The 26,419-nt window shown below is 41.0% G+C and overlaps 1 protein-coding gene across 2 annotated transcripts in view; it reads right to left on the bottom strand.

Annotated features, from left to right (window-relative positions):
• LOC149191584 (1,4-alpha-glucan-branching enzyme 2-2, chloroplastic/amyloplastic-like) overlaps nt 1-26,419 on the bottom strand; it is a 425,710-nt gene that overhangs the window by 379,770 nt on the left and 19,521 nt on the right. For both annotated transcript variants that reach the window (XM_089404340.1, XM_089404341.1), the window contains exon 2: nt 9,739-9,831. In XM_089404340.1, the coding sequence (XP_089260466.1) occupies nt 9,739-9,831 (93 nt within the window). The remainder of the gene's footprint in view (nt 1-9,738; nt 9,832-26,419) is intronic.

Below are 26,419 nucleotides of genomic sequence, written 5' to 3'. Positions count from 1 at the left end.
AACTTGTCTAAGGGCTTGCTCTCTTCATTATTTTTCATGGTTGGATTTGTGTAGAAATCACTTGGAACCTAATTGAATATTTATTGGAGACTTTTGAAGGATCAACTCAAATATCTTGTAGGTGAGGAACCTTTTGGATCTCTATTGTTTGTTCTCTTATTGTTGAAGTAGCTTGACATATGTTTATGAAGTAACAATTTTGTAGGAGCTCTCCATATTCTATTATGTTCTCTTTGGAATGTTGTTTACGTTGCCTTGCTTCTCAACATTTGGTTGAATACACTTATATTTCATTCAAAGACACCATAATCTCGTAAGTATTGGAAGTTATCTAGTGCAATAATATCCTTGGCCATATGTCTATAGTTTGGGACAGCAAGGAAAGAATGAAGGTAGCATGAATCTCTCGGCCATATTTTCCCGTTTCCATCAGTAAGATAGCCTCCCATATAAGCCTTGACTTTGCTGAATTTTGTAACTATGGTCGGACTTCATAATGTATATTTTCATCATTATGTATTTGTAGAATTTTCACCTGTAGATCAACCTGATATATGCAATGTCCTAAAGCATAATACTTGATCTACTTCTACCATAAACTTTGTTGAAGCTTAAACAGATACATGAACAGATATAACTGAGAATGAGAAATAATCAACCATAACACAGAAGATATAACACTGGGGAAAGCACCAGCCTAAAATCCCAACTCTGTATTATCATACAAGTGGAAATCTTGTTCAAGTTACAAAAAGAATTAGCTCTCAAGCTATCATGATCTCTCTGCACTCAAACAATACTGCTCACAGACTCAATAAACATAGAATATATCTTCCTCAAGCCCTCCAAGCCTCCTATTTCCTTGCGCAGTTTTGATTGGGGTCCAATGATATCACATGTGTGAATTGCCCTCATCACACTCACTGTAACCTCAGGTCCAACTGCGCAATCCATGAGGAATAATATTCCTTCTGCATGCAAGGTATATTCACCAATGAATATCCTAGCAACTGATAGTACATTGTCCCTCCATTTGATCTCAACTAGGTCTCTAACTGAACTGACACGCATGAGTTATCCATGAGTGAATACTCAGTTATCTGAAATACAATAGTTACATGCATGCAAGCATTAACTAACTAAACTCTCATTAATTTAACAAACTGTTAAATTAATCTCACTGGACTTGACTAAGTTAAACTAAGTCAACTGATTACAACTCAATATTACAACTCATCCTTATCTCTTTAACTGAAGGTTAAATTCCTCAATTAGTGGAGAAACTGTTGCATGTCCTCACATAGACTTCAAGTTTGATTTTCCTTAACTAATTAACTCAAGATGAATTAATTAATTAATTTTCAAACTGCTGTTAATATCAAATTCGAATTTTACTTCCTATGTTTAGTCCAGGGACTGACTAAAATAAGAAGGGATCCCGAAATCCTATTTTTAGAAAAGCTATTTTTAGCACTTTCACTTTTCACCCATTGTAGCTAAGACCTCCAATGGCTGAACTGCGATTTATAGCCCGGCTATTTATAGCATCTTCTATTTTTAGCATTTCTTGTTGCGCACTTTTCAACAGTATTCACTGCAAGCATGTTCTTCATGCTCATTATTTTATCAAAAGAAAATATGAAGGGCTTGTTCTTCATGCTCATTAGTTTATCAAAAGAAAATATGAAGGGCATGTTCTTCATGACCTTTGCAAAAGAAAAATTTTAATTTTATATTTTTATTTTGACGCCACAAGTTGTCCAAGTCGGCCCTCTACTCTTCAAGTTGACCCAACTATTCATGGCACCCATTCAACCTATGGTTCACTATATATTTGAGTCACTCGTCCTCCTCTCCAACCATCATTCGATCTGAGCATCAAGCATAGTATCTTCTAACCACACAAAGCAAGTCACGGAGCAGAAGGAAGACCAAGGACAGATAGAAGTCAAGTTGAATCTCTTGGAAAGGGCTGAATTTCTCTATGATATATCTTTGTGCAAAGAGGACAAATATCTGTGATATATCTCTGTGTAAGGAGGCCAAAACATATCTGTGGAAAGGGGTGAGACTCTGTGGATCATCTCTGTGGAAAGAGGCCGAGACTCCGTGAATTATCTGTGTGGAAAAGGGTTAAACTTCTGAGGTTTATCTCTGTGCATAAGGGTCGCATCTCCTGTGATACTTCTCTGTGAACGAGGGAGCCGAATTGTCTGTACTGTTGTGGTTGCAATCAGATTGAGAAGCGCTGACTTGGACACTTGGTGGACGCTCCTGCTGGTTAGTTTGTCCATAGTCTTGACTTTGATGTCTCTCTTATTGAATTGATTATATAAGGAAAGGATTATGGGCTTTTTCCCATGTGGGTTTTCCCAGGGTAAAATGTTGTGTTATTGTGTGCCTGTCTCTTTATGATCTTTATAGCAATTTTGTTTCACTGTTGAGTTCCTCTGTGTAATTGCTTTATGATTGAAAATATCTCAAGGAAAGAATTAATCTAACGGATATCATAAGAAGTAATTATCAATTAGAGGATGCCATAGTTTTTCAACATGGTATCAGAACATTGGGTAAAAGAGCATCCCTAATCTTGAAGAAAAAGGAAGCCCTAATCCGAGCACTTCAGGAGATCTGAGATCTATTACGGAAGGTGCTCTAGTTTCTCTGTTGGAAAGAAAATCATGTTTTTCTAAAAGGATCGAAGTTCTAATCTTGTATTGAAGATGGGCCTAAACATTTCAGGCCTTGAACAAACCTCAGAATATGTGATCCGAATCTCAAAATGTTTCAAATTTTGAAGGCCAAAAATCTCAGAATTTAGAGGCCAAATGCCTCAAGACTGAACCTCGGTGAAATGAATCAAGAAACCTCAGTCTTATGACAAAAGGCCAAGTGACTTGTCTAGTATAATTCATTGAAATTTGAAGGCAAAAGTTATTGAAGCATATAATGTTCATAAGAAGAAGTCCTGAGCATAAATGTGTTCTGACTAAGGCTGAGAATCTTGAAGATAACCAAGACTTTGCACTCTTGTTATTTGACATGACTTGAAATCAAAGATCCGATCTGTGGATTAAGTATACTTGTGAAGGTCGAAATCTAAAGACAAGCCTCTGTTCATAAGATATTTCAAGATGTTGTAAGGGACAAAGTCTCTCAGGGTGTTTGCACAGAAGAAGGTCTCAGGATGATCCAAGTAATTCAAGAAGTTTTCAGGCCAAGAAGGTATCAGGATGATCTAAGTAATCCAAGAAGCCTCAGACTCAGAAAAGTTGCAGAAAACGGGTTAGTCAATGTAAAAGCCAGTGAAGACAAGTATGTGCCTTATGTCATATTTAAGCCAATCTACTAATCTAGTATCATTTTGGAGGAAGCAGTCAAACTTCCTTTGTTTTGGCTAAACTTCGATTATTGAAGCATACTGTGTTCACTAAACAAGAAGTCATGAAACATGAGCTGAGTATAATTATATAATATGAGCCTCTGTAGCTTCAGCAAGTTTGAAGGAGCTCATGAAGTCTCAAACGATACCTTGAAGCCAAGCCTATGTTACTTTGTATAGAGCAGTCAAAAGGAAGGTTGAAATAATAAGATCAGTGAATCCAAAGTCAAAGACTGAATCTCAAAAGTAGCTCACTGAGGTTCTTGAAGAAGACTGTGTCAATGTTCTATCTTACAAAACCATATGCATTTTATGAAGGATAGTATGCATGCATCTAATGATGTATGCTTCTAATAGCCTGTGGATAAGGCACTGGAGGTTCAAGTCTGCTTCATTGAAAAATGCGTAGCAATCTCAAATCAGCTTATTGATCAAATCATCTTGCAATTAACTGATGAGAGTGATGAATTTCATCTCACATGCAAAGAGCATACTCTAGGATTTTGTCATTTAGAGATTAATCTAGTGTTTGAAAACCCTAGATGGTATTAAGGACTTGAAGAAGAAAGCCTAGGGTTCATAGAAAATATCCTAGGATTGGATGTTTCCACTGAAAGAAGAAAACGTAGCTTTTGCAAGGAAGGAATGCCATCAGGATGATGACGTGGACAATGTTGCAGATGGATGCAAGAAGGCTAAAAATCAAGAAGGTGCTGATTTTCTTCTCAAAAGATAAGTAATTTATATCTCTCTTGTTTGATTATTACTGTTGTTGTTATTTTACTATTAGTTAGTCTCTTGTCTTTGAATTCTTTGCTTGGTTGTAATTGTTCTTCCATGGCCTCCTAGTGAGGATTGCAGGTACATAGTGAAGGCTTCCAAAGCTTCCAGAGCAGATGGAAGAAGTGGAACAACATAGCAAAGCATGTGACAAGAAGACTTTTCCTAAATCATGAGTCGAGTTGACAAATATTATACTAGAAAAAATCCTAGCTCAGAGGGAGCCAGGAGATCAGCAAGTTTGAAGTTTGTGTGCAGCCAATGGCAGCATAGTCAAATTCAAAGCGAGAATTGAATAGAAGATTCTCCTAGCAAGGAGAGGTTCATGACAAGACGTTTTCCCAATTATAAGGTAAACTTCTTTGTTTTGAAAATTGCATCAGGTCGATGCAGAGATTGCTCTCCTCATTAAAGTGCTTAAGGAGGAGGAAGTGTACATAAATCTACCTCAGGTTTTTGAGGTACACGAGAAGAAGTCTCGTGATTAAAGAAGGGTATCACAAGCAAACACATTAGACTTGGCTAAACCTATTTGATTTGCCTCTGACGGAAGATGAAGGACTTGTCAAAGAGCTTTATTTTCAACTTCAGAGGGTGTTGACCTCTAAGTCCGAGATGATGGACTATCTTTGGCATTATCAAACTAGATAACTAATATTGTTAAATTTTAGGATTAACATGTTCTTTGCATAAGTCAATCACTTCATTAGCCCATTATTAATTTCATTATTCCATTATGAATCATATTAGCCATTCACTGAAAGAACATCCAATGAAAATACAGAAGACAAGGCAGGACAAGAGAACACAAGGATTGGCTCAAGCCAGGGAAAAACCCCAAGATAGGGAAAACCCTTGAACAATTCTTCTTATTATCAAAATCAAATGATCAATAGAGAGACAGAGAGTACAATCAAAGTCAGAATTGTCTTGCCATGAATGATGATTTGAACCACTGTCCAAATGCCAAGGAGGCAGCCCAATCAAGTATGCAATTTTGTCCTCAAGTAGCAGCAGTCAAATACTAACCAGAGATCAGGAGTAGCTTAAGCAACGACAGAATGATGTCCTAAGGGAACTCGGTCCTTGATCATATAATGCGGCCTTCTTTGCTGAGTGGAATGAGCTCAAGATAGTCCAAGAATGGACAGTCAAAACACTGTTGTCTAATGTCTGCAATGTAGGGCTTGAGTCTTCAGTCTTGTAGTAGCGTTAGACTGCTTCACAGACAAAGGTTACATCCTTTGAATTGACTGCGGCCTACCCTCCTTAACTGCGGCTGAGATGGAGGATACAAACTGGCCCATTAGGCCCTTCCACAAGTGCCTTCAACATGCTGTAGTAGAAACCCTTCCTGCAGCCCAAACTGAAATATGTATGATACAAAGAAAAACACATAAATACTTCTTCTCTGAATTGCGGCCTGAAATGGAAGGGCATCCATAGCCTTAAACTTCCTCCAAACAGTCCTCTGAGCATCTTGGCTGGCTAAGACAAACCTCAGACAATTGCGGCCCTTTCTTCCACAGAAGACTGTACCCAAACAAAGACAAACTACAGCTCTTTTCCCTTGAACGCCCTAGCCTCAGATTTGTACTTTATATCAGAAGAATTATGCTCCTCGTTGATGATGAAATGATGTTGGAAGCACCTCTATATATACTAGTCATTGGGGATGAGAGGACGTGACCTTGTTAATTTTCTTATGAGAGAACAAAAATTCATAATCACACTTTCGCTTGTCCAAATGAGACGATCTTTATATCGATTTTGGTCCTCTTGAAAAGAGGAATTTAAAGCCATAATTATCTTCCCCAAAGGAGTTGTCCAAAGTGGAATTTGGCCCTAGTTGCCAATTTTACCAGATAAGCTAAAAGACAACAGTGGCACAGGGAACTGTTTGAATTACCACACAAGGATATGTCTCAGTCTGAGAGGGAGCATCTAGTTTGGATGACCAGAAAGCATCTGTGATCCAGTAAAGAGAGCAGAACAGTTGCTCAGCATGTGTTGGAGTACCAGCATGGTACAGGTGGTCATGGATGATTAGAGAAGTACAGAGATTTAGTTTGGGCAAAGAGTGCTAAAGACAGAAAGAATTCATCAAGATGTTGCTTCAGTTTGGGCTCCGTTATAATTTCCTGATGAGCATGAAGCAATCATCTGTCACACTCAATATGGCAGAGGCTGAGTATATTGTTGTTGGATTGGCAAGTTGAGTAGCAGTTTGGCTTCAGAGGCTATTTGTAGGATTATCTTGATCAGGTGCAAGTGATGACCATGATGACAGGTCAGAGCACATTGGGATCAAGTGCCACATCATTCGAGACATGATGGTGAAGGGCGTTGTGAAGCTCGAGTATATCTCCACTGATGAGTAGATCGTTGATATTCTTACAAAGCCTCTTTCTAGAGAGAAATTTGTGAACTTTCTAGACAAGCTTGGGCACATGGAGAACAGCGCTCTCATTGAGGAGGAAAGCTGATGAGACATCATTATGAATGGACATTCTCCATGCATCTTCATGACCTTGGTTGGATAAATTAGATAGCATCATGGATAGACATTCCTCCTGTCATGCACTCTAATATGAATGATATTATCCCTATATCAAGTACATTGATTTGAATTAGGAAGAATGGTCCGCGGACTGTCTTTTTCCCTGTGTCAAGTACTTTGACTGAAATTAGGGAATGTATCCCTATGTCAAGTACTTTGACCTAAATTAGGGAGAATGGTCTAAAAGAGGACATACTCTCTACGTCAGTTGACCTTGGATGGAGTATGGTCTTAGAGGTTGTAGCCTCCCAACATCATGCTTTGATCTCTTTCTAGAGTGAGCTTGTTTTGGCATCAAGCTGTGATCTCTTTCTAGAGTGAGCTTGTTTTGGCATCAAGCTTTGATCTCTAGCTAGTGTGAGCTTGTTCTGTTATCATGCTCTGATCTCTGTCTAGAGTGAACTTGTTTGTTGAGCCATCTTGATGGATACCAGACGATGCATATGTGCCATACCTCAGGGGTATCGACCAGGTTATGGCAATGTCGTTGATGTTGGTGATGATATTGATGATGATGGTTATCTTAATCTTGATCCTTCCTTATAGAATTGTCAACTTGAGAACATCTTGATAGTCATTATGAATACCTCCCTAGTTAAGAGGGAGTGTGAATTTTGTAACTACGATCAGTCTTCATAATGTATATTTTCATCATTATGTATTTACTGCAAGCATTTTTCTTCATGCTCATTATTTTATCAAAAGAAAATATGAAAGGCATGTTCTTCATGACCATTGCAAAAGAAAAAAAATATATTTTAAATTTTTATTTTGATACCACAAGTTGTCCAAGTCGGCCCACTACTCTTCAAGTCAGCCCAGCTATTCATGGCACCCATTCGACCTATGGTTCACTATATATTTGAGTCACTCGTCCTCCTCCCCAACCATCTTTCAATCTGAGCATCAAGCATAGTATCTTCTAGCCATGGGAAGCAAGTCAAGGAGCAGAACAAAGATCAAGGAGCAAATGAAGGTCAAGTCGAATCTCTTAGAAAGGGACGAATTTCTCTGTGGTATATCTGTGTGCAAAGAGGACGAATAAATGTGATATATCTCTATGTAAGGACGCCAAAACATCTCTGTGGAAAGGGGTCAAGATTCTGTGGAAAGAGGCCGAGACTTTGTGAAATATATCTGTAGAAAAGGGTCGAAATTTTGAGGTTTATCTCTGTGCATAAGGGCCGCATCTCGTGTGATACTTCTCTGTGAAATACGGTGCCAAATTCTCTATACTCTTGTGGTTGCAGTCAAATTGAGGAGGGTTGACTTGGACACTTGGTGGATGCTCTTGCTGGTTAGTTTGTCCATAGTCTTGATTTTGATGTCTCTCTTGCCGAATTGATTCTATAAGGAAAGGATTGTTAGGTTCTTCCCTGATGTGGGTTTTCCCAGGGTAAAATGTTGTGTTATGGTGTGGTTGTCTATTTATGATCTTTATGGCATTTTTGTTTCACTATTGAGCTCCTCTGTGTAATTGTTTTATGATTGCAAAGATCTCAAGGAAAGAATTAATCTAATGGATATCATAAGAAGTAATTATCAGTTTAGAGGATGCCCTAGTTTTTCAACAGATTTGACCCCATTACTCAATGGAAAAACACTAGTCTCCAATCCTTCCATCCACTTTATTTTATTAATCCATAAAAATTATTTTGCTAAAACCATTTCTTCATTTCACCTTGGACCTTCTTGCACAAGTTCTAGCAATTATATCCTAGGGAATCCCCCCTTGAGCCGGAGGAGAGCTAGCTTAAAGTGTAGAAGAGGGTTGATGAGGTAAGAATGGCCTCTCTCTCACTTACACCAAAGCCTTGCTTGAGCTTTAAGACTTTATCTCAAGAAGTAAGAGTTTGTGAGATAACATGCCCAATTCTACCCCCATGGGTTATGCTCACTCATCATTACTGATAAGTTTACTAGGGACGCCATCCACAAATGTGGGAAAGCATCCCTCAAGTATCCCCACAATGTTTTCCTTGGGGAAAAAGAGATATTGCCAAGAAAAAATTAAAAAAAGTTACTAGGGTGCATATATATAATATCATTTTATTTATGTACATTGTGTGTGTATACTATTAATACATTATACTCGCATATATTTATTGATATATGTAGAATCATAGATACATGCTTTCGAGTGTGCATGTATGGGTGATACACATCACACAATAGAGGGAAAATAATAAGGTGATATTTACTTTGTAAAAACAAATATACACAATAACAATGGGCAATACACAGCCCCAAGGGTTAGCTCCACTGGTCGAGTTCCCGTTGTTAAGTGCCTCGCCAATCGGGAGGTCACAGGGTCAATTCTCCTCAACGCCCTTGGGGTTAGGCCCTGCTAGTCTGGCCGACGGGCTTTAAAAGATTCCCTTCGGGGTTGATCTGCCCAGATTTTCCCGTGGATGTAATGGCCACCCAGTGTCCGTGAACCACAGCGTAAAAAAAATAAAAAATAAACAATGGGCAATACACATCACATGATAGAGGGAACATAATAAGGTGATATTTACTGTGTTCAAATAAATATACACAACAATAATGAGTAATCAGCACACTTCAGTGGGTCTGTTACGTGATTTTAAAATTGGAGAATTCAGCATATAAATGCAATTTAGATTGAGTATTTCACCATCTCTTTATAGTAATGAGTACATATGCAAGTTATAAATTTTGTGAAAGTTTTGCACACTAAAATCAGCCTTGCTTGTCAGTCTGGTAGATCCCATATCTCCTAGGAATAGAAAGGTTAAGTTCCATTCAATGCAAATTCCCTGCCTATTGAGGTAGAGACAATAAAAATTCTCTCAACTTCTTCAATTAAAGAAGAAAATGCACGACACATGTGAAGAGAATACGGTGATGCAACAAAAGTAAACAACAAAGATTGTTTTAGTTTTCATATCAACATATTCAAATATTAACCAAATCAAACCCCTCTACCTATAGATGAAACCTGAAGCAAAAGCAGCTCAAGATTCAGTAATACATGTGATCCTTTTGTTGATACCTTTCAATGAAACCCGGTTATTCAAGATGCCCAACACTGGGCTTGCATAAAAGATCTCTGAAAAACAGTGCAACTTCTTGTGTTGCCAGCATGCTGCAGAAAAATAAACAAAGTTCAGTTATAAGCAGCCTGTTCTGAGAAAAATTCAAATGTAATCAAACAACTTCAACACCTAGGGTTATAGTAACAAATAGCTCGCCGTTTCTATTAAAAATGTGCTGAAACAAAAGTATGGCACTTGAGAGCTCTGAATCCAACCTGGCTCATAGGTTTCTATCAGCAACAAAAAAAATAGAAAATTTACCAATGAATTCTACGCATTATTCATTCACAATTTTTTGGAAGAATTTTTTTAGAGTTAAAAAGTTGCAGAAAATCCGGAAAAAGGTTTTACACGGAATTTACATGGTTGAACCTGTCACCACACATTTAGCACACTAGCAATAATTTAAAGACAAGTCCTTAAAATTGTCCTTTTCCAGTAAAAAAGAATACTTTCTTCATAAAACAAGAACTGGACAAGGCGAGGAAAAGCACAAACTTATTCATGCATGCAAAGAGAGGGAACCTGATTTTGGGGTTGTTCTGTGTCACATTCAGATTAACAATGACAACTTGAAATATCATTTACTTCACAATTAATAAGGTATCAAACAAATTTAGTGCATGTAAACTAGTTAAGGTCAAGAAAATGCTCATTTCGTTATCCGTAAGTAGCAGATGTTTGAACTAACAAAATATCTTAAGCAAAACAAAATAAGTTTGCTGAACAGAATTGTATATTTGAGTAATTATTAGAATTTTCATGTCCCAGAAATTAGAATGTATAATGAGATTTCACACAAGAGTTACTAGATAAGATAATTTTATTAATGTCCACAAATGACCAAAATAGTAAATCTAATGACAAATGGCCTAACGGGGCAAGCCTCGGTGAACCTCGTAATATCTGCCTTCTGTGTGTAATTGCCTCACATGAAGAGAGACAAGCACTCCTGGTCCACATAATGGAAGAAGGTAGCAAGAGACCCCATGATACCTGGGACAAACAATGAAATCTCCCTTGGATCTCATCATAAAGGGGACATCTGAAAATGAAATGCTCTACTAACATTGTGAAGAGACGGAAGGGCTCCTGACATGTCTCCAAAGGAAGGTACCTTATGTCGATGCTCACAGAACAATTAATTGCGAGATGGAGATGTATTGGGAAGCTTGCATATTGTTTGGATTGTTAGTTTTTGTAGCATCAGATGTGTTCTAGCCACGAAATTTGGTGGAGAGGCTAGAATACATGAGATCTCCAAAACCCAAAAATCGTTTCTGGAAATTCTGCCTAGAAATGACTTAATTAGATTATTAACCAGTTTTTAAATATTTCCTAAGTCTAAACTTAGGGAATATGGTTAATTAATCAGTGTTAATTAAGTCAAGGCGAGAATCATCTAAAAACTCACACGGATCAATGCAGAGATGATCCTAGCCATCGATTATGTTTTAATCTTGGTCGTTGGTGATCCAACAGAGGATTATAAGAGGAGGTCGACGTGGTGATGAGAAGACACTTCAGTAGTTTGATTTCTTGGTAGATCAATTTCCAAAGTAGCAGCAGTTTGTTGTCAGAGAGAGTCAAAGATCGAATCAGTGAGTGAGGGGCAAGGACCAGTGATCCGGAGGAAGTTTTCAAGATCCGGAGAGGCAGCAGCAAGAGGGCCGAGTTATCCTAGTGAGGCAGCGTAGAGCTCTACGCAGTAGCTTCAAAGAGGGCAGTTCGATTTGCTAGAGAGAAAATCGTTCTCAGATCCAGAGGTTGAGCAAAGGTTCTAGAGGGCCGGAGAGACAAATTTCTCAACAGCAGAAGGCAGAACGACTTCATCGGAGACCAGTCAAAGGTTGGACGTCATAGTGATTGCACAGTCCAATGCAAAGGGTGACGCAAAAGCTTCAGGAGGCCAAGTTTTTTGTAGGCAAGTTGTGTCGGGATTGCTTGTGGAGGAAGGGTAAATTCCCTTCAATAATTTTGCCCAGATTTTCTTACTATGGATTGCCAGTTTCAGGCATCCAAATTGTACTCAGATTTTCACTGCTGCATAATAATAAAAACCCTCACTGCTACACTGGTTTTCCCAAGTTGGGTTTTTTCGGGGACATTTGTCCAAAAATAATTGTCTCATATTTTATGTGTGTGCTAGCATTTCTCAGTTTCCAGCGCATTATTTTTCTGCTGAATTTTATTTGTGAAGGTTGCAGTGTGTTTATTTCAATATCTGTCGTAGCAGATAAATTGTTAGCAGAAGAAGGCAGAATGACTTCATCAGAGACCAGTGAGAGACTAAACGTCATAGTGATTGCACAGTCGAACGCAAAGGGTGACGCAAAAGCTTCAGAAGGTCGACTTTTATATAGTCAAGTTGTGTCGGGATTGCTTGTGGAGGAAGGGTAAATTCCCTTCAATAATTTTTCCCAGATTTTCTCGCTATGGATTGCCAGTTTCAGGGAACCAAATTGTAATCAGATTTTCACTGCTACATAATAATAAAAACCCTCATTGTTGCACCGGTTTTCCCAAGTTGGGTTTTTCCGAGGACATTTGTCCAAAAATAATCGTCTCATATTTTATGTGTGTGCTAGCATTTCTCAATTTCCAGCGCATTATTTTTCCGCAGAATTTTATTTGTGAAGGTTGTAGTGTGTTTATTTCGATATTTGTCGTAGCAGATAAATTGTTAAATTAATTAACAATTAGGAGAAATAATACTAGTTGCTAGAATAGGATTCCAGTTTGGAATTTTCACATGGTATCAAAGCATAGTTGATCAGTCGAAGAGCTCAAAGGCGAAAAGAAGGAATTTCGCTGCTCAATGTGGGCAGTAGGCCGAATTCCAAAGGGCAGCGCAGTCTTTTGCCAAGAGGCCAAGTTGCTTGAGGAAGACTGATTTTTCTGAGAGGGCCTGAAAAATTCGATCCTCCCAGATCGAGTGATTCCAGAGGCAGAGGGAGCAGCTCAGAGTTTTTCGTTGCTCAGATCTTTAGCTGGAAGCAGTGGTTTTTGCAGCGGTTCTCTAGAGCAGAGCCAGCGTCGGGGTGGAAGAGAGAAAAGCACACACACAGGGAAAATTTTCCTCAAGGAACCTCTAGTCTCAAGAAGTTTGATTTTCCTTGCAGATCGACAGTAGTTGTGAGAAAATCTTCTCACTCCAAAAGGGAGTGTGAATAGCAGAGTAACAGCCGAGCAAAAGGAAAGAGGAAAAAGAGGAAGTTTTCAACAGTTCGTTGAGATGGCCATTGTTGGGCTTCGTGATCAGGATAGGTTGGATGAAGCTTCCAAGTACATCATCTGGAAAGCAAGAATTTCCTTCCTTCTAGATGAATATGGCCTGAAAGCCTATATTGATGCAATGGTGGCGATTCCCCAGGATGCAGATCAGCAAAAGGAGTACAAGAAGCAAATGGCATGGGCGAAACAATTGATCCTAGATGGAGTCCAGGATCATGTTGTTTCACATATAGCTGGCAAAGATACTGCCAAGCAGATGTGGGATGCTCTCTCCACATTATACCAGGGTACTTCCGAGCAGTGGAAGATGTACCTAGAGGAGAAGTTGAGACTCATCCGGATGTAGAAAGGGGAAGGCATAGACCCCTTCCTTACCAGGATTCAGGAGGTCCGAGACCAGTTGTCAGTTGTTGGGGCAGCACCTCAACCCATGGAGCTAGTGCGATTGGCACTCAACAGTGTCTTAGAGGAGTGGCACGTCTTTGTCCAAAGCATATTGGGTAGAGGTAAGCTACCAGACTGGGATAAAATGTGTGTCAATTTGCAGCAAGAGGAGTTGAGAGACGACCTCTATTGAAGAGCTCCATTAGTGGCAACAGCAGCAACAGCGGATCAACGCAGGTGGAGGAGGAGGAGAATGTAGCCCTTGCATCAAAGGGTCCTAATCAGGGATAGGGGGAGCAGAGGAAGAAGAAGGACCTATCAAAGGTCAAGTGCTTCAAATGTGGTGAGCTTGGTCACAACAGTACCCAGTGTCCTCTCAACAAGTAGGACAAGGAGGAGAAGCAGGACCAGCAGGAAGCTTTTGCAGAGATCGACAGGTTGTCCTCCAGGTTGGAGGAAGACTTCGCTATGTTCGGCGATATACCTCCAGGAGTGAGGTGAGGTGACCTGGTGTTGTAGCCCCAAAGAGCTACAGATGGGCATGATCCTTGAGGAGTCCACCTCATGGATCATTACCTAGCTGCAGGAGCCCACAGTATTCAGTAGTAGGATGGATCAGTGGCAGTTGATGCAGTCAGAGACCGAGTGACCATTGCAAAGACTAGTAGCAGTCAGATGTTGGGGAGTGCATTACAGAGTTGGAAGCAATGCAGTTGGCACAGTGCAAAGTCAGCAGTAGCACAGATTCTTCAGTGACAGTGCAGATGCTAGTAGCAGTCAAAGACTCGGGAGACAGATGCATCATACTGATCATAAATGATTCATTATTTTGGATGCTTTTCAGTAGCAAATATTGCAGTTGCAGCAGCAATAGATGAGAAGGAGTTGCAGCGCAGATGCAGTGTTGGTAGCAGTACGGCAATGTCAGCAGTAGCACAAACGTAACGTATATCAGAGTTGTGCAGTGGTTGGTGGGCAGTAGGGCCAGACATCAGCAACGTGACAGGAGATGATGCAGAGACAGTGTGTTGTGGCAAGGAGTGCAGCACTAGAACACATTCCTCGCTAAGAGGGAGTGTTAGTTTTTGTAGCATCAGATGTGTTCTAGCCATGAAATTTGGTGGAGAGGCTAGAATACATGAGATCTCCAAAACCCATAAGTAGTTTCTGGAAATTCCACCTAGAAATGACTTAATTAGATTATTAACCAGTTTTTAAATATTCCCAGAGTCTAAACTTAGGGAATATGATTAATTAATTAGTATTAATTAAGTCAAGGCGAGAATCATCTAGAAACTCACATGGATCGATCCAGAGATGACCCTAGCCATCAATTATGTTTAATCTTGGTCGTTGGTGCTCCAACAGAGGATTATAAGAGGCGGTCGATGTGGTGATGGAGAAGACACTTAAGCAGTTTGATTTCTTAGCAAATCGATTTGCAAAGTAGCAGCAATCAGTTGCTGGAGAGAGTCAGAGATCGAAACAGTGAGTGAGGGGCAAGGACAGTGATCAGGAGGAATTTTTCCAGATCCAAAGAGGCAACAACAAGAGGGCCAAGTTATCTCAGTGAGGCAGCACAAAGCTCTGCACAGTAGCTTCTAAGAGGGCAGTTCGATTTGCTAGAGAGAAAATCGTTCTCAGATCCAGAAGTCAGGCAAAGGTTCCTAAGGGCCAGAGAGACGAATTTCTCAATAGCAAAAGGCATAATGACTTCATCAGAGACCACTCAGAGGCTAGACGTCATAATGACTGCATAGTCCAACACAGAAGGTGACGCAAAAGATTCAAAAGGCCAAGTTTTATGTAGGCAAGTTATGTCGGGATTGCTTGGGGAGGAAAGGGTAAATTCCCTTCAATAATTTTTCCCAGATTTTCTCGTTGTGGATTGCCAATTTCAGGCATCCAAATTGTACTCAGATTTTCATTATTGCATAATAATAAAAATCCTCATTGTTGCACTGGTGTCCCTTCTTCAGATCAATGACTATGTAATTTCCAAAGGCCCAGTGTATTCCTAGAAATTCTGGATAGGGATCTTTATCTCCCATAATATCTATTACTTCAAAGTCATCATAAGTCTTTACCCCTGCTATGTCGACCTCTACATCCTCCAAACGCCCCACGGGAAGGATACAATCCTAGTTCGCCATGCATATCTGTATTGGAGAGAATGTCAATGTAGGCCTTCCAAGGCTTCCAAAGTTTTCCTCGATAGGATATTCACATTTGAGCCCAAGTCTAGCATTGTATCTTTGATCTGGAAGCCTGCAATCTGTGCATCAATCCGAAACTCCCTCCCTGTTCTCTTCTTGTTCCTGTGTACCCGTCTGCAGTGTCTTTCGGGTAGATTGGTGCAAATAAGTTCTTCCTCGTCCACCCCATCTTTAACAACAGCTTTAAGATTTTCCCTCAATTGTCCAAGTATTCGCTCATCGTTCACAATTTGCAAGAACAACCTTAACCATTCAGCTATAGGTTGGGAATTGTGTTGCAGGAGGTTTGGACTCCTGACTTTTGAAGGTTCTGATTGTTCTCCTCAGAGCCCAACAATTGGAGTCAATTTGTTAAAAATCTTCGCTGCCTCCTTGTAATATTGCTTCTGCTGGCCAGGATCATAGGAGCGCTTTGGTGAGGTCGGCTTTATAATTCTTGGTTGTTTCACGGCTCCCAAATCAACCCCGGTCTTTTTCCCTCCCCGGGTGATTATATTAATATTTGAAAGGAGAGAGGTCTCGGGTTCCCTTGGTTTAGCATTAATTAAATTTGCTCCCCTTTGGCGATTGCGCTCTTCCCATCTGGCAATCAGTTCTAGACAATCTTCCATTAGATGTGTATTGACCCTACACTGAGAGCACCAGGGTCTTCTGGGCAGCATGCAGTTTCTTGCAACATCCCCTTCTTCGTCACAATTGCAACAGCGGATTGGACCTCTGCCTCTTGTTCTTCCCCCCCTTGTTCCTCCACTTCCCTATCTTCGAGGAGTTTCAATTATCCTATAAGCATAACGGTTCAACCGGTCCACTGAGGCATCCAGTGCCCTACACTAATCAGTGTGGTGAGTAGGTGATCCACAAAGCTCGCAGAAAACATTATTTGGGACATTTGAATACTTCTATAAAAGTGGACAGAGGCAAGGGAGATGCCCATAATTCCCGCAAATTTCACAATATTCGATTGGGGTTACACCTTGCTGATTAGGAAAGGCGTGGAACTGTGCACGGCCTGCATATAACCCTTGCGTACTAACCTACGCAACTCCAGCGACAGGTAAAGACGTAGAGGGTCCCGCCAATACGGAGGGAGTGATCGGCCCCCTCAATCGTGGGCACTCTAAGGCCTGATGCCCCTCAACATGGCAGTTGGTACACCATATGTGCGGTCACAATGGTCGCACCAGCTGCATGTCCCTTAACTTCTCTGTTAGATCAGCGATCTGATGCTACAATCCTATGAGAGTGGGATCATGGGAGACCATTCCTCCTTGGTGTTCATGTGGGTATCCTACCATGGCCTCGATTCGTGTCGCCTGTTCTAGGGCGTCCTGTAGAGTATCAATCTTCTGTTGAGTCAATGGTGTGCAGGTGAGTGGCAATAACGCCTTGATAAACCAATCACGCTAATGATTGGGGTCAATAGGGTAGCTTAGCTTGCCGATGGCATCCTTAAATCTTTGCATCATCTCCCAGGCGGTTTCACCCTCCCTCTGCTTAATTTCCCATAGTTTTGATAGCCCTTGCTGGTTAGTCTGAGGAAGCTTAAACTCTTGGACAAACTCTCGCCGAACCTCATCTATCGTCGGATTCTATTGTAGTGCGGACCACTTAATGAACCATCTCAGTGCTTTGTCTCGAAGAGTGGTCTGGAATTCAATAAGCTTCGTGGCATCTGGAGTCTAGCGGGCTCTCCAAATGGCCTCGCACAGATACCAATGTTGTTCTACGTCTTCATTCCCTTTCCCGAAGAATTCGGGATATCTAGTAAAGGATCCTGCCATATTCCTAGCCATACACAATTGAACTAACAGAACGAGTACAAATCCTTGGGAACCCAGTTGTGACAATCCTTGGGGATCCAAATTGCAACTACTATTTCTACCAATAGAGAGACCAACCTTGTAGGCAATGTGTACACTATGGACCTTGATAACTTTAACTAGCTTAAACAAAAATTGACCAAGGTTGTTATAAAGTACCAGGGGAAGGGTGGGGGAGGTACTACCTAAGCTTCTAGGGAATGAATCGCTATTGATGGAAGACACATCATTCTCAGAAAATAATCTTCTCATAGTGAAGTGCATGTCATCATCTAGGCTTTCCTCAAGTCCTGTATGACTCGATCTATCTGTCGTTCCCATCTCTGCTGGCAAGGCAAACTCTCTAATGCTTCTTTGAACCTCTATCACTGCGACAGTCTCGGCCTCTCCTATTAGGCCAGGTTTCACTCTAGCATCAACCCCATCGCTCCACAACTTCAACTGGCTCCTTTCTCCTTCTTGCACCCTGAACTGCTCAACAACACTCTTGCTTGGTGTAGTTCCTTTTGTTGTCTATGAATCTCCTGCAAAGCTTTCTCCCGCCATTCTTCAGCTATTTGTGCCCTCCTTTGAGCTCTCAGATCTCTAGCCTTCCGAAAATCATCCGCATCCATTTCTCTAATAGTTTCATAGCTCCCATCCAAGTAGCATTCCCCCCCTTTAGCTCCTTCCCCCATTACCTAGGGTTTAAGCTGCCATAGGTGGCTTCTGGAACACCAATAGGTTCTCTTCTACCATTAGAACTTTAATCCACAATGGAATTTCCTTCAATAGTTTACTTCGCAGCCATGATTTGAATACGGCCTCAGCCGTAGAGAATGACTAGTGGCCTTCTGCAGCAAACTCAATAATATACCCCTCTAGAGTGGTCTACACCCAGAAGTCAACAACTCGCGTCAAATCTATGTCAAGCCGATGTAATTCAACAAGATCAGTTTGAGTCCAAGTACGAGGAGTTCGGCTCTAGCCGTCAATCTTTTCTTTGATCTCAAACCTCTACAACCAATTGTAGAGCTCCTCTAGGAACTTTCACCAAAAGATCTTGCATTAATCGTTTGCAGGTTCCGAGTATAGAATTTCATCCTTCAGTCGCTCCTCACTTCGGAGACGGAGTTGAGCATGTTGGGAAATAAATCGCTCTACTTCATGCCACCACTCTTGCAGATCCTTCTTAAATATCTTCAAGACTATATTCTAGAACCCTTTGGAAAAATTCAGGTCCCGACAACGGAGCCATTTATTAGCAAAGTAATATGTAGTAAACCCAGAACCGGACTATCGGAGATACAATAATAGCAAATTAAGCATTTAAAAAGGAAAATGTACTACGCAGATACATTCACAAAAAAATTTAAAAGGGCACATAAAATCACACAAGAAGACTCTCATATATCCCTGCAACTTCTTCTTTCATTAGGCTCAACAATATAATTGATTACAAGAATACATTCGAATCAGAGCCTCATCAACAGAGCAGAGTCTAGTGATCCAAGACAAGACAATACATAACAAGAAAAGCACAGAATCCTGTGGCATTTCAATACTCTCATTGCTTCCCTTCTCTCCCCCTTTTCTGTCTTTTCCTTCTGCATTTTTAATCTCTTCGCTCGCTTGGATGTTGCTTCTCCCTCGGATGTTCCGCCCTTTCACTTTTCAGTTGCCTCTGCTGCTCAGTTGCGTCTACTTCCTCGGCTGTCAGCGAACATTCCTATTGAAAATGCAGCAAGAAAGTCACAATTTTGATTTTGCCTTATTCAAATTAAGGAAATTTGAAATTCCACATCAACAGAAAACTTGAAGGAGTTAACTGAGGTGACATGGCTCTTGTCATTTAGTTAAGAACACCCAATTCGAGTTAATGATTTGAAGTTCAGTTTGCTTGTGTTGATTCCTAAAAAATAGGAGTCTAGCTCAGTTAATTCAAGTTAAGGGCATGAATTTCAGTTGTATGTAGTGATTCCTAAATTTTAGGAGCCTAGGTTGAGTTAATTTCAGTTGTAATTAGTTAAACTAGTTCTAACTATTAATAGAACTAGTTGGTGGTCAATTAAGGAGTGGGAAATCAGTCTAACTCAGAGATCATCTAGCTAATTGATCAATCAGCGAATAATTAGCTCGTGCATGCAAAGAATACGAGTTGCTCAGCTGTGGTGGAGTTTCCAAGGGAGTTAACCAGCAATTGTAAACTAGTGGAGTGTACATGTGTTGCATGAGGTCAGGTGATCAACCCTGAGGAATTGCGCAAACATTTTGGAAGAAATTCATAATTAATAGGGGCCTATTTCCTCAAGAATTGAGCAAGCTCAAGCAGAGGCAGAAATTGACTAAGTTTGGGTCAAAGGCCTTCAATGAGCAGAGAGATAGGTTGTGCACTTGCAGGGTGAGCTCAATTGAGCAAAACAATTGTAATACATCTCTATTCATTTGATTAATGCAAGCAGACATTGGGGTTTTTAGCAGATTGCTTTCCCCAGATAAAAATACTTGTTGCATGTGTGTTATTTCTTCTTGCATGTCTGAGATTTTTGTTCTAAATTGTGAATTAATGTCCACAGAGAAGTAGAGTAGGTTTGTGTCTTGTGATTTTGATTAAAACTTCATGAGCAGTTGCAAATCTACAGCCTAATTTCTACACTTCCAGCTCGGCTGAAACTGCGTGAGCCTTGATTTCTCTGGCCAATCCTCCGCAACTGCTAGTCTTTGGCGATCCCTTCTCCTCCTCTGGTTGTCTTCTCCGCAACTTCCCAACAGTCACCTTTGGTCAAAATGTGGTAATCATCAAAACATGTCAAAACTTAACTCTCAAAACGAAGGACCCAACAAGACTCATCAAATCTATTATGACCCTCTTATAGGTAGGATTTCCCATGTCTTAATGATTTCGTACTATGTTACCAGAAACGAGAAACAGGAAACAAAACGAGAAACAACAACAAGACAAGAAATGAAGTTTGGAGGTTTCGCATTCAAGAAACGATGAGAGAGAAAGAAAATAGGAAAATATGAAAAATTGAAAACAAAACATTCTACTTATGCCATGAGTTTCGCCGGCCCAAATCAAAATTTGAAGCACACAAGCTCATGGAAAGAAGATTCTGCAAACAAATTTTAGACACCACGGTACTACAACACTACAGTTATGGACAAATTCCCAATCTTCTATTCATATAGTAGAAACTTTAAAAAATAAGAGCACTCATCATTTTCATGCAGATTTTTCAATTTATAATTTACATTGTTGGATTGACTTGCAAAAGAACATGACAAGAGAGGGTCCATGCAATTCAAGCCCTTACATTTTCAAATAAAGCTCCTTGGCCACTGCTTCCAAGCTCTTTATCATGAAAGATTTTATTTTTCAGAAAGCTACTCTAATACGTCTAAATCTTCAAATTGACATTTTTTGAAGATGAAGTCAAACAAACCCCTTGATGAAGATTTTTAGTGCCTTGATAAGTTATAACCTAAGACATATATCTTGTTAGAAAGCTTAGGCAAGGTTCTGATCAAGATTTTGTATCTTATTTTAAGCTTCGTAGTTATATCATCATATCATAAAAGAGGGCAGTTTCAAGTTTATATATTGTGATATAGAAAAAATTACACCAAAACAGGTGTTGCAACAATTCAGTTCCCCAATACCAAAGATTCCTACACTCCTGGTAATCAAAACTACTAAATGTGCTAATGCTACGGACATGCTTCATGATACAGAATAAATGTTCCTATTGTAGTAGTAAAATAGCAGACTTTTGTGAATGTGTGGAATGAAATTTTGGTTGAGAACCTAGCGTTTTGCAAATTAAGGATCCGGTTAAGATCCTTGGTGTTGAAGTTTCTATGTTTACTTAGTTACAAACCCTCCATGCACTTTATCTAATTTATTCCTACCTACTTGTCATTTTCCTTATCAAGTTATTTACAATGTAAACACTGAAAATAAACACCAGTGCACACTCAACATATTATAGATCAGCAACTAAAAGAAACAGAAACAAACACACCATATGACACCATTATTTTTGGACTAATGTCCTCGGAAAAACCCAATGTGGGAAAACCAATGCAGTTATCTGAGGGTTTTCTTATTAAGCAATATCAGAGTACAATCTGGGTGTCGAAACTGGCCTACCCAACAGAGAATTTCCTTGGCAGTAATACCTCTCATTTTCTGACAAATCTACTGGCTGAAACCCCAGATAATCCTTCCGGCAACTACTCAACACAAATCTACCCCAGAAACCCCAGCATCTGGCCAATCTAGACAGCGTTAGCCTCTCCTAGCCCAACGTTGGCCCTGCGTCAGCCCCAGGAGGCCCTGCGTCAGCTCTCTCAGCCTCTGCATCAGCTACGCTGGCCTCTCTGGTGCTCTGCGCAACACTTAGCTGCCTCTGCGTGGCCCTGTGTGAGCACTGGCTGCTCCTGCGTCACTCTCTCTCTCTGCTCTGTTGTTCCCCCGGCACCATCTATGCCTCTCTGTCTCTTTGTACTCAATGCCCCTTAGCTGCTCTCCGATCACTGATTCTATCTCTCTTAGCAAACCCCGCCATATAGAATAGAATGACTGATCACTCTAGTGTGTTCTCCAAGTGACCCTCAAGCCTCCTCTTATATTTTTCCTATTGACATCTCAACGGCCGAGATTAAGTCCCTAATCAATGGCTAAGATTAGATCTGGCTTGATCCATGTCTTTTGGACCATTCTAACACAGTTTCATATTAATACACATTAATATTTTATTTTCCCTAAGTTTAGACTTAGGGACTCCATTAAAAATATTAATTATTTTAATGTCTCCTTATCTATTTAGAATCTGCCCAAACCCTTTCTGGGTATTAGAGATCTCATGTGCCCCAACCTCTCCACCAAATTTCGTTGCTAGAGCACATTTGATGCTACCCCAAATCAACACTTCCTCTTAGCGAGGACTGTGCTCTAGCCTCTAACAATACTCCTCACTGAGTATTACTCTGATCATCCAGCATCGGTACCTGTGTTGATGCTAGGCCTTCCTGCCCAACATCCTTTGCACTACTGCCCATGGTTCTGCCACTGCCACTGTTGCATCTGCACGACAACTCCCTCTGCATCCGTGCTGCTACTAGTCCTTTTCTCCCAGCACTAAACCTCCTCTCATCATGCTGCATCGTGTTGCGCACTGCTGCACTGCAACTCAGTTACTGAGAAGTAAGTAACTGATCTCCCAATCTAACCTCCTTGTTGGGCTAGAGACACCCACTGATGTTGAAGCTCCCTCTGCGGCTAACAAGTGCTCCCTCTCCGACCTCTGCACTGCTGCAACAACTCCCTGCATCTCGCACTGTTGCACACCTCTCTGTGTCATCCTGCACCAGTGCAACACTCCTGTGCCTCTCGCACTGTTGCAGCCTACTAGCCTCGCGTTGTCTTGCGACTCCTGCACTGTAGCTCTCTCTACCGCTCCATCCGCTTCCGTCTCTACCCACATTAGTCAATCCTACTACTCCTCATCAGGGCTCCCATAGCAAGGTCTAATCCAAGAGGTTGTGTACCTCGAGGATCCTGCCCCTCATCGCCTATAGTCCTCCTGACTACAGCTCGATGTCTCCCCACTTCCGTTCAAGTGGTGCGTGTGCACTCATGGCACACAGAACAAAAAGGATCCTGGCCTTCCAGATGCCAAAGTTGGATGCCTCATCCAACCTGTCCTGATCCCTCAGCTCATCCATGGCCATCTCTCTGCTCTTCTTGTTGACTCCTCTGAGTCTCTCTACTTCCCGCCTGGAAGTTCTCTGTTCGACTCCTGCTAAGTCTACTTCCCGTTTGGAAGTTCTCTGTTCGACTCCTGCTGAGTCTCTCTACTTCCCGTCTGGAAGTTCTCTTCTGGACTCCCTCTGAGTCCTGATTTCCCTCCTGGAAATCCTTCTGTCGTTGTCGAAATCCCCCTACTCTGATCGTCTTATGCAACCGCACCACTGATCCAAGTTCCTCAGCTAGAAACCCTCGGTAGCAACTCCTCTGGCCTTGCTCTATCAGGTACTATTCTGACTACAGTACCTCGCCAACTCCACTCTGCAATATCCCCGCAGCCTTCTAAACCCCAGCAACCTGAAGGTGAGAGCTCCTAGGCTCTGCGCAATCCCGGCACTAGCAACCCGACCTCCTCAGCCAACTGCGTCAACCCTCCCAGCTACTGTGTGGTTGTGCGTGAGGCTTCTTTTGCCTTCCTTAGCCTCTGCGCTGCCTCTTCCCGACTCACCCTTGATGACGCAGGCACTGCGTCACCCTTTCTTGTGGCTGCTCTGCTAGAAACAACTTCTGTCACCTCAGGACAGCGGTTGTCTACCGCTATTGCTCCGCTCGATTGATGTCCTTTAGTCCTCCTGTGATCTGAAATCACGCTTTGATACCATGTTGAAGTTCTACGTTTACTTAGTTAGAAACCCTCCATGCACTTTATCTGATTTATTCCTACCTACTTGTCATTTTCCTTGACAAGTTATTTACAATGTAAGTACTACAAATAAACACTAGTGCATGCTCAACATAATAAAAATCAGCAACTAAAATAAACAGAAACAAACACACCATATGATACCACTATTTTTGGACTAATGTCCCCGGAAAAACCCAGTGTGGGAAAACCGGTGCAACTATCTGAGGGTTTTCTTATTAAGCAATATCAGAGTACAATCTGGGTGCCGAAACTGGCCTACCCAACAAAGAATTTCCTTGGCAATAATACCTCTCAGTTTATGACAAATCTACTAGCTGAAACCCCAAATAATCCTTCCAGCAGCTACTCAGCACAAATCTGCCCCAGAAATCCCAGCGTCTACCCAATCTGGACTGCGTCAGCCTCTCCTAGCCCAACGTTGGCCCTGCGTCAACCTATCTTGGCCTACGTTAGCCCCAGGAGGCCCTGCGTCAGCTCTCTGAGCCTCTGCGTCAACTACGCTGGCCTCTCTGGTGCTCTGTGCAACACTTAGCTGCCTCTGCGTGGCCCTGAGTGACCACTGGCTGCTCCTACGTCACTCTCTCTAGCTGCTCTCCTGGCACTATCTCTGCCTCTCTGTCTCTTTGTACTTAATGACCCTCAGCTGCTCTCCAATCACTGATTCTATCTCTCTTAGCAAACCCTGCTCTAGAGAATAGAATGACTGATCACTCTAGTGTGTTCTCCAAGTGACCCTCAAGACTCCTCTTATACTTTTCTTGTTGTCATCTCAACGGCCGAGATTAAGTCCCTAATCAACCGCTAAGATTAGATCTGGCTTGATCCATGTCTTTTGGACCATTCTAACACAAATTCATATTAATGCACATTAATATTTTATTTTCCATAAGTTTAGACTTAGGGACTCCATTAAAAATATTAATTATTTTAATATCTCCTGATCTGTTTAGAATTTGCCCAAACCCTTTTTGGGTATTGGAGATCTCATGTGCGGCTGTGCCCCAACCTCTCCACCAAATTTCGTGGCTAGAGCACATCGCATGCTACCACAAATCAACACTTGGGGACTTACATGGTCAATTTGGTGCCCCTTGAACTACAGGAGATATCTCTACCGTTGCTTATATTTTCCTAGGAGACATGCATCGATCCAGAATGTTTACGCGGCTGGAAAATGCGCATCGATCCATTCTGACTATTGTTGTTGTATCTATTGTGTGATATTGACAACCAAAAAGTCTTGGTTGGATGGTAGTCATGCAGTTGCTCTCATAAGGAAAAATACTGGCAAATGAGAGAGCAATTTTTCAAACGAGGAATGAGGGTTTCGCTCGTTTTAGAAATCAGCCAAAATCTCAAACCCGACTTTAATAGGCAAAGTTTCTTTCATTGTAAATTGAACTATGAATCTAAGCGAAATTTCATCAAGTTTAAAATTAAATTTCTAGTTTATCCAAAGATTAAGTTACTCTATCGACGAGATGCCCTTCGATTTCGTTACAATGAAACCAATAATATGAATTTTAATTATTCAGATATAAGGCAAAAATTATTCACATTTAAAATGAAATTTTCAGTCAAAAGAATAAATCTTTGAAGGCCTATTAAGTTAATTAAAAAATAAAACAAAAAAGCCAATGTTGTTGCCAATGATACCAATGATGTGAATGCTAAGTAGATGGAGCAAATCTAAGGTTGTGTTGAACTACAACGGCAGTGCTGGACACGTTGATGGTTAGAGTGAGGATTCTTGTGATTCGATGAGGATAGCCAAATGATTAAATTGATGTTTACAAAACTCATGATATTTGAGTGTGCCCTTACGTCACCAAAAAACAGAAACGGGCCCTTTGATTATCTTACTGACTCTTTGTGAAGCTCACTGGCTAAGGGCATGAAGCTAACTTGGGCTCATTGTACTCACTTCCTCCCCTCTTTTGCTCGGATATGATCTGCCTCTCTTCCTTTGCTCGGATCTTACATGTGCCCAAGTTGCATCTAGTGAATTTGCTCTCCTCTACAGCTAAAATCTACCTCAAGGCTCAAACCTTGCCTTACGGGTGGTCATGATTCACAACCACTAGCTTGCATGCATGCACAGCTGGAAAAGGAGACTTATTTGCATGCAGTGCGCTTTGCATGTAGTGAGTTTTTGGAATGGCAGTTAACAAGAGTTGGAGCGAGTTGGGAATGGAAACAGCGAAACGAAGGAGAAACAAAAACGTTGCATTGTAAGAAACGATTCATTTCTAAATAAACGAATTTCTCTCCAATAAAAACGAGAACGAGCGTAGAGAACGGTGTTTTCTATGCCATGTCGTTTCTACCACGTTCTTTCCGAGAACAATGGCTACCATTCCGTTTCTGGTAACAAAGATTTGGTATATGTCTACCACAATTCCAATTGTGGGTGATGCAGTTGGAAAAGATACCTAATGGGGATGCCATTTCCTTGGACAATATTAACATATTGTATGAGTGGAGGATGGAGTACAAGGTGTCTATATGGAGGAAGCACTTACATTGTTAGAGGAAGAGGAGGAGCAA

Source organism: Pinus tabuliformis, chromosome 2_2 (genome assembly GCF_031772625.1).
Source record: "Pinus tabuliformis cultivar Carrire ecotype Pingquan chromosome 2_2, CPIR1, whole genome shotgun sequence".
Taxonomy (NCBI): domain Eukaryota; kingdom Viridiplantae; phylum Streptophyta; class Pinopsida; order Pinales; family Pinaceae; genus Pinus; species Pinus tabuliformis.
The sequence above is the reverse complement of the archived record's forward strand: the minus strand, read 5'-3'. Positions and strand labels throughout refer to the sequence as shown.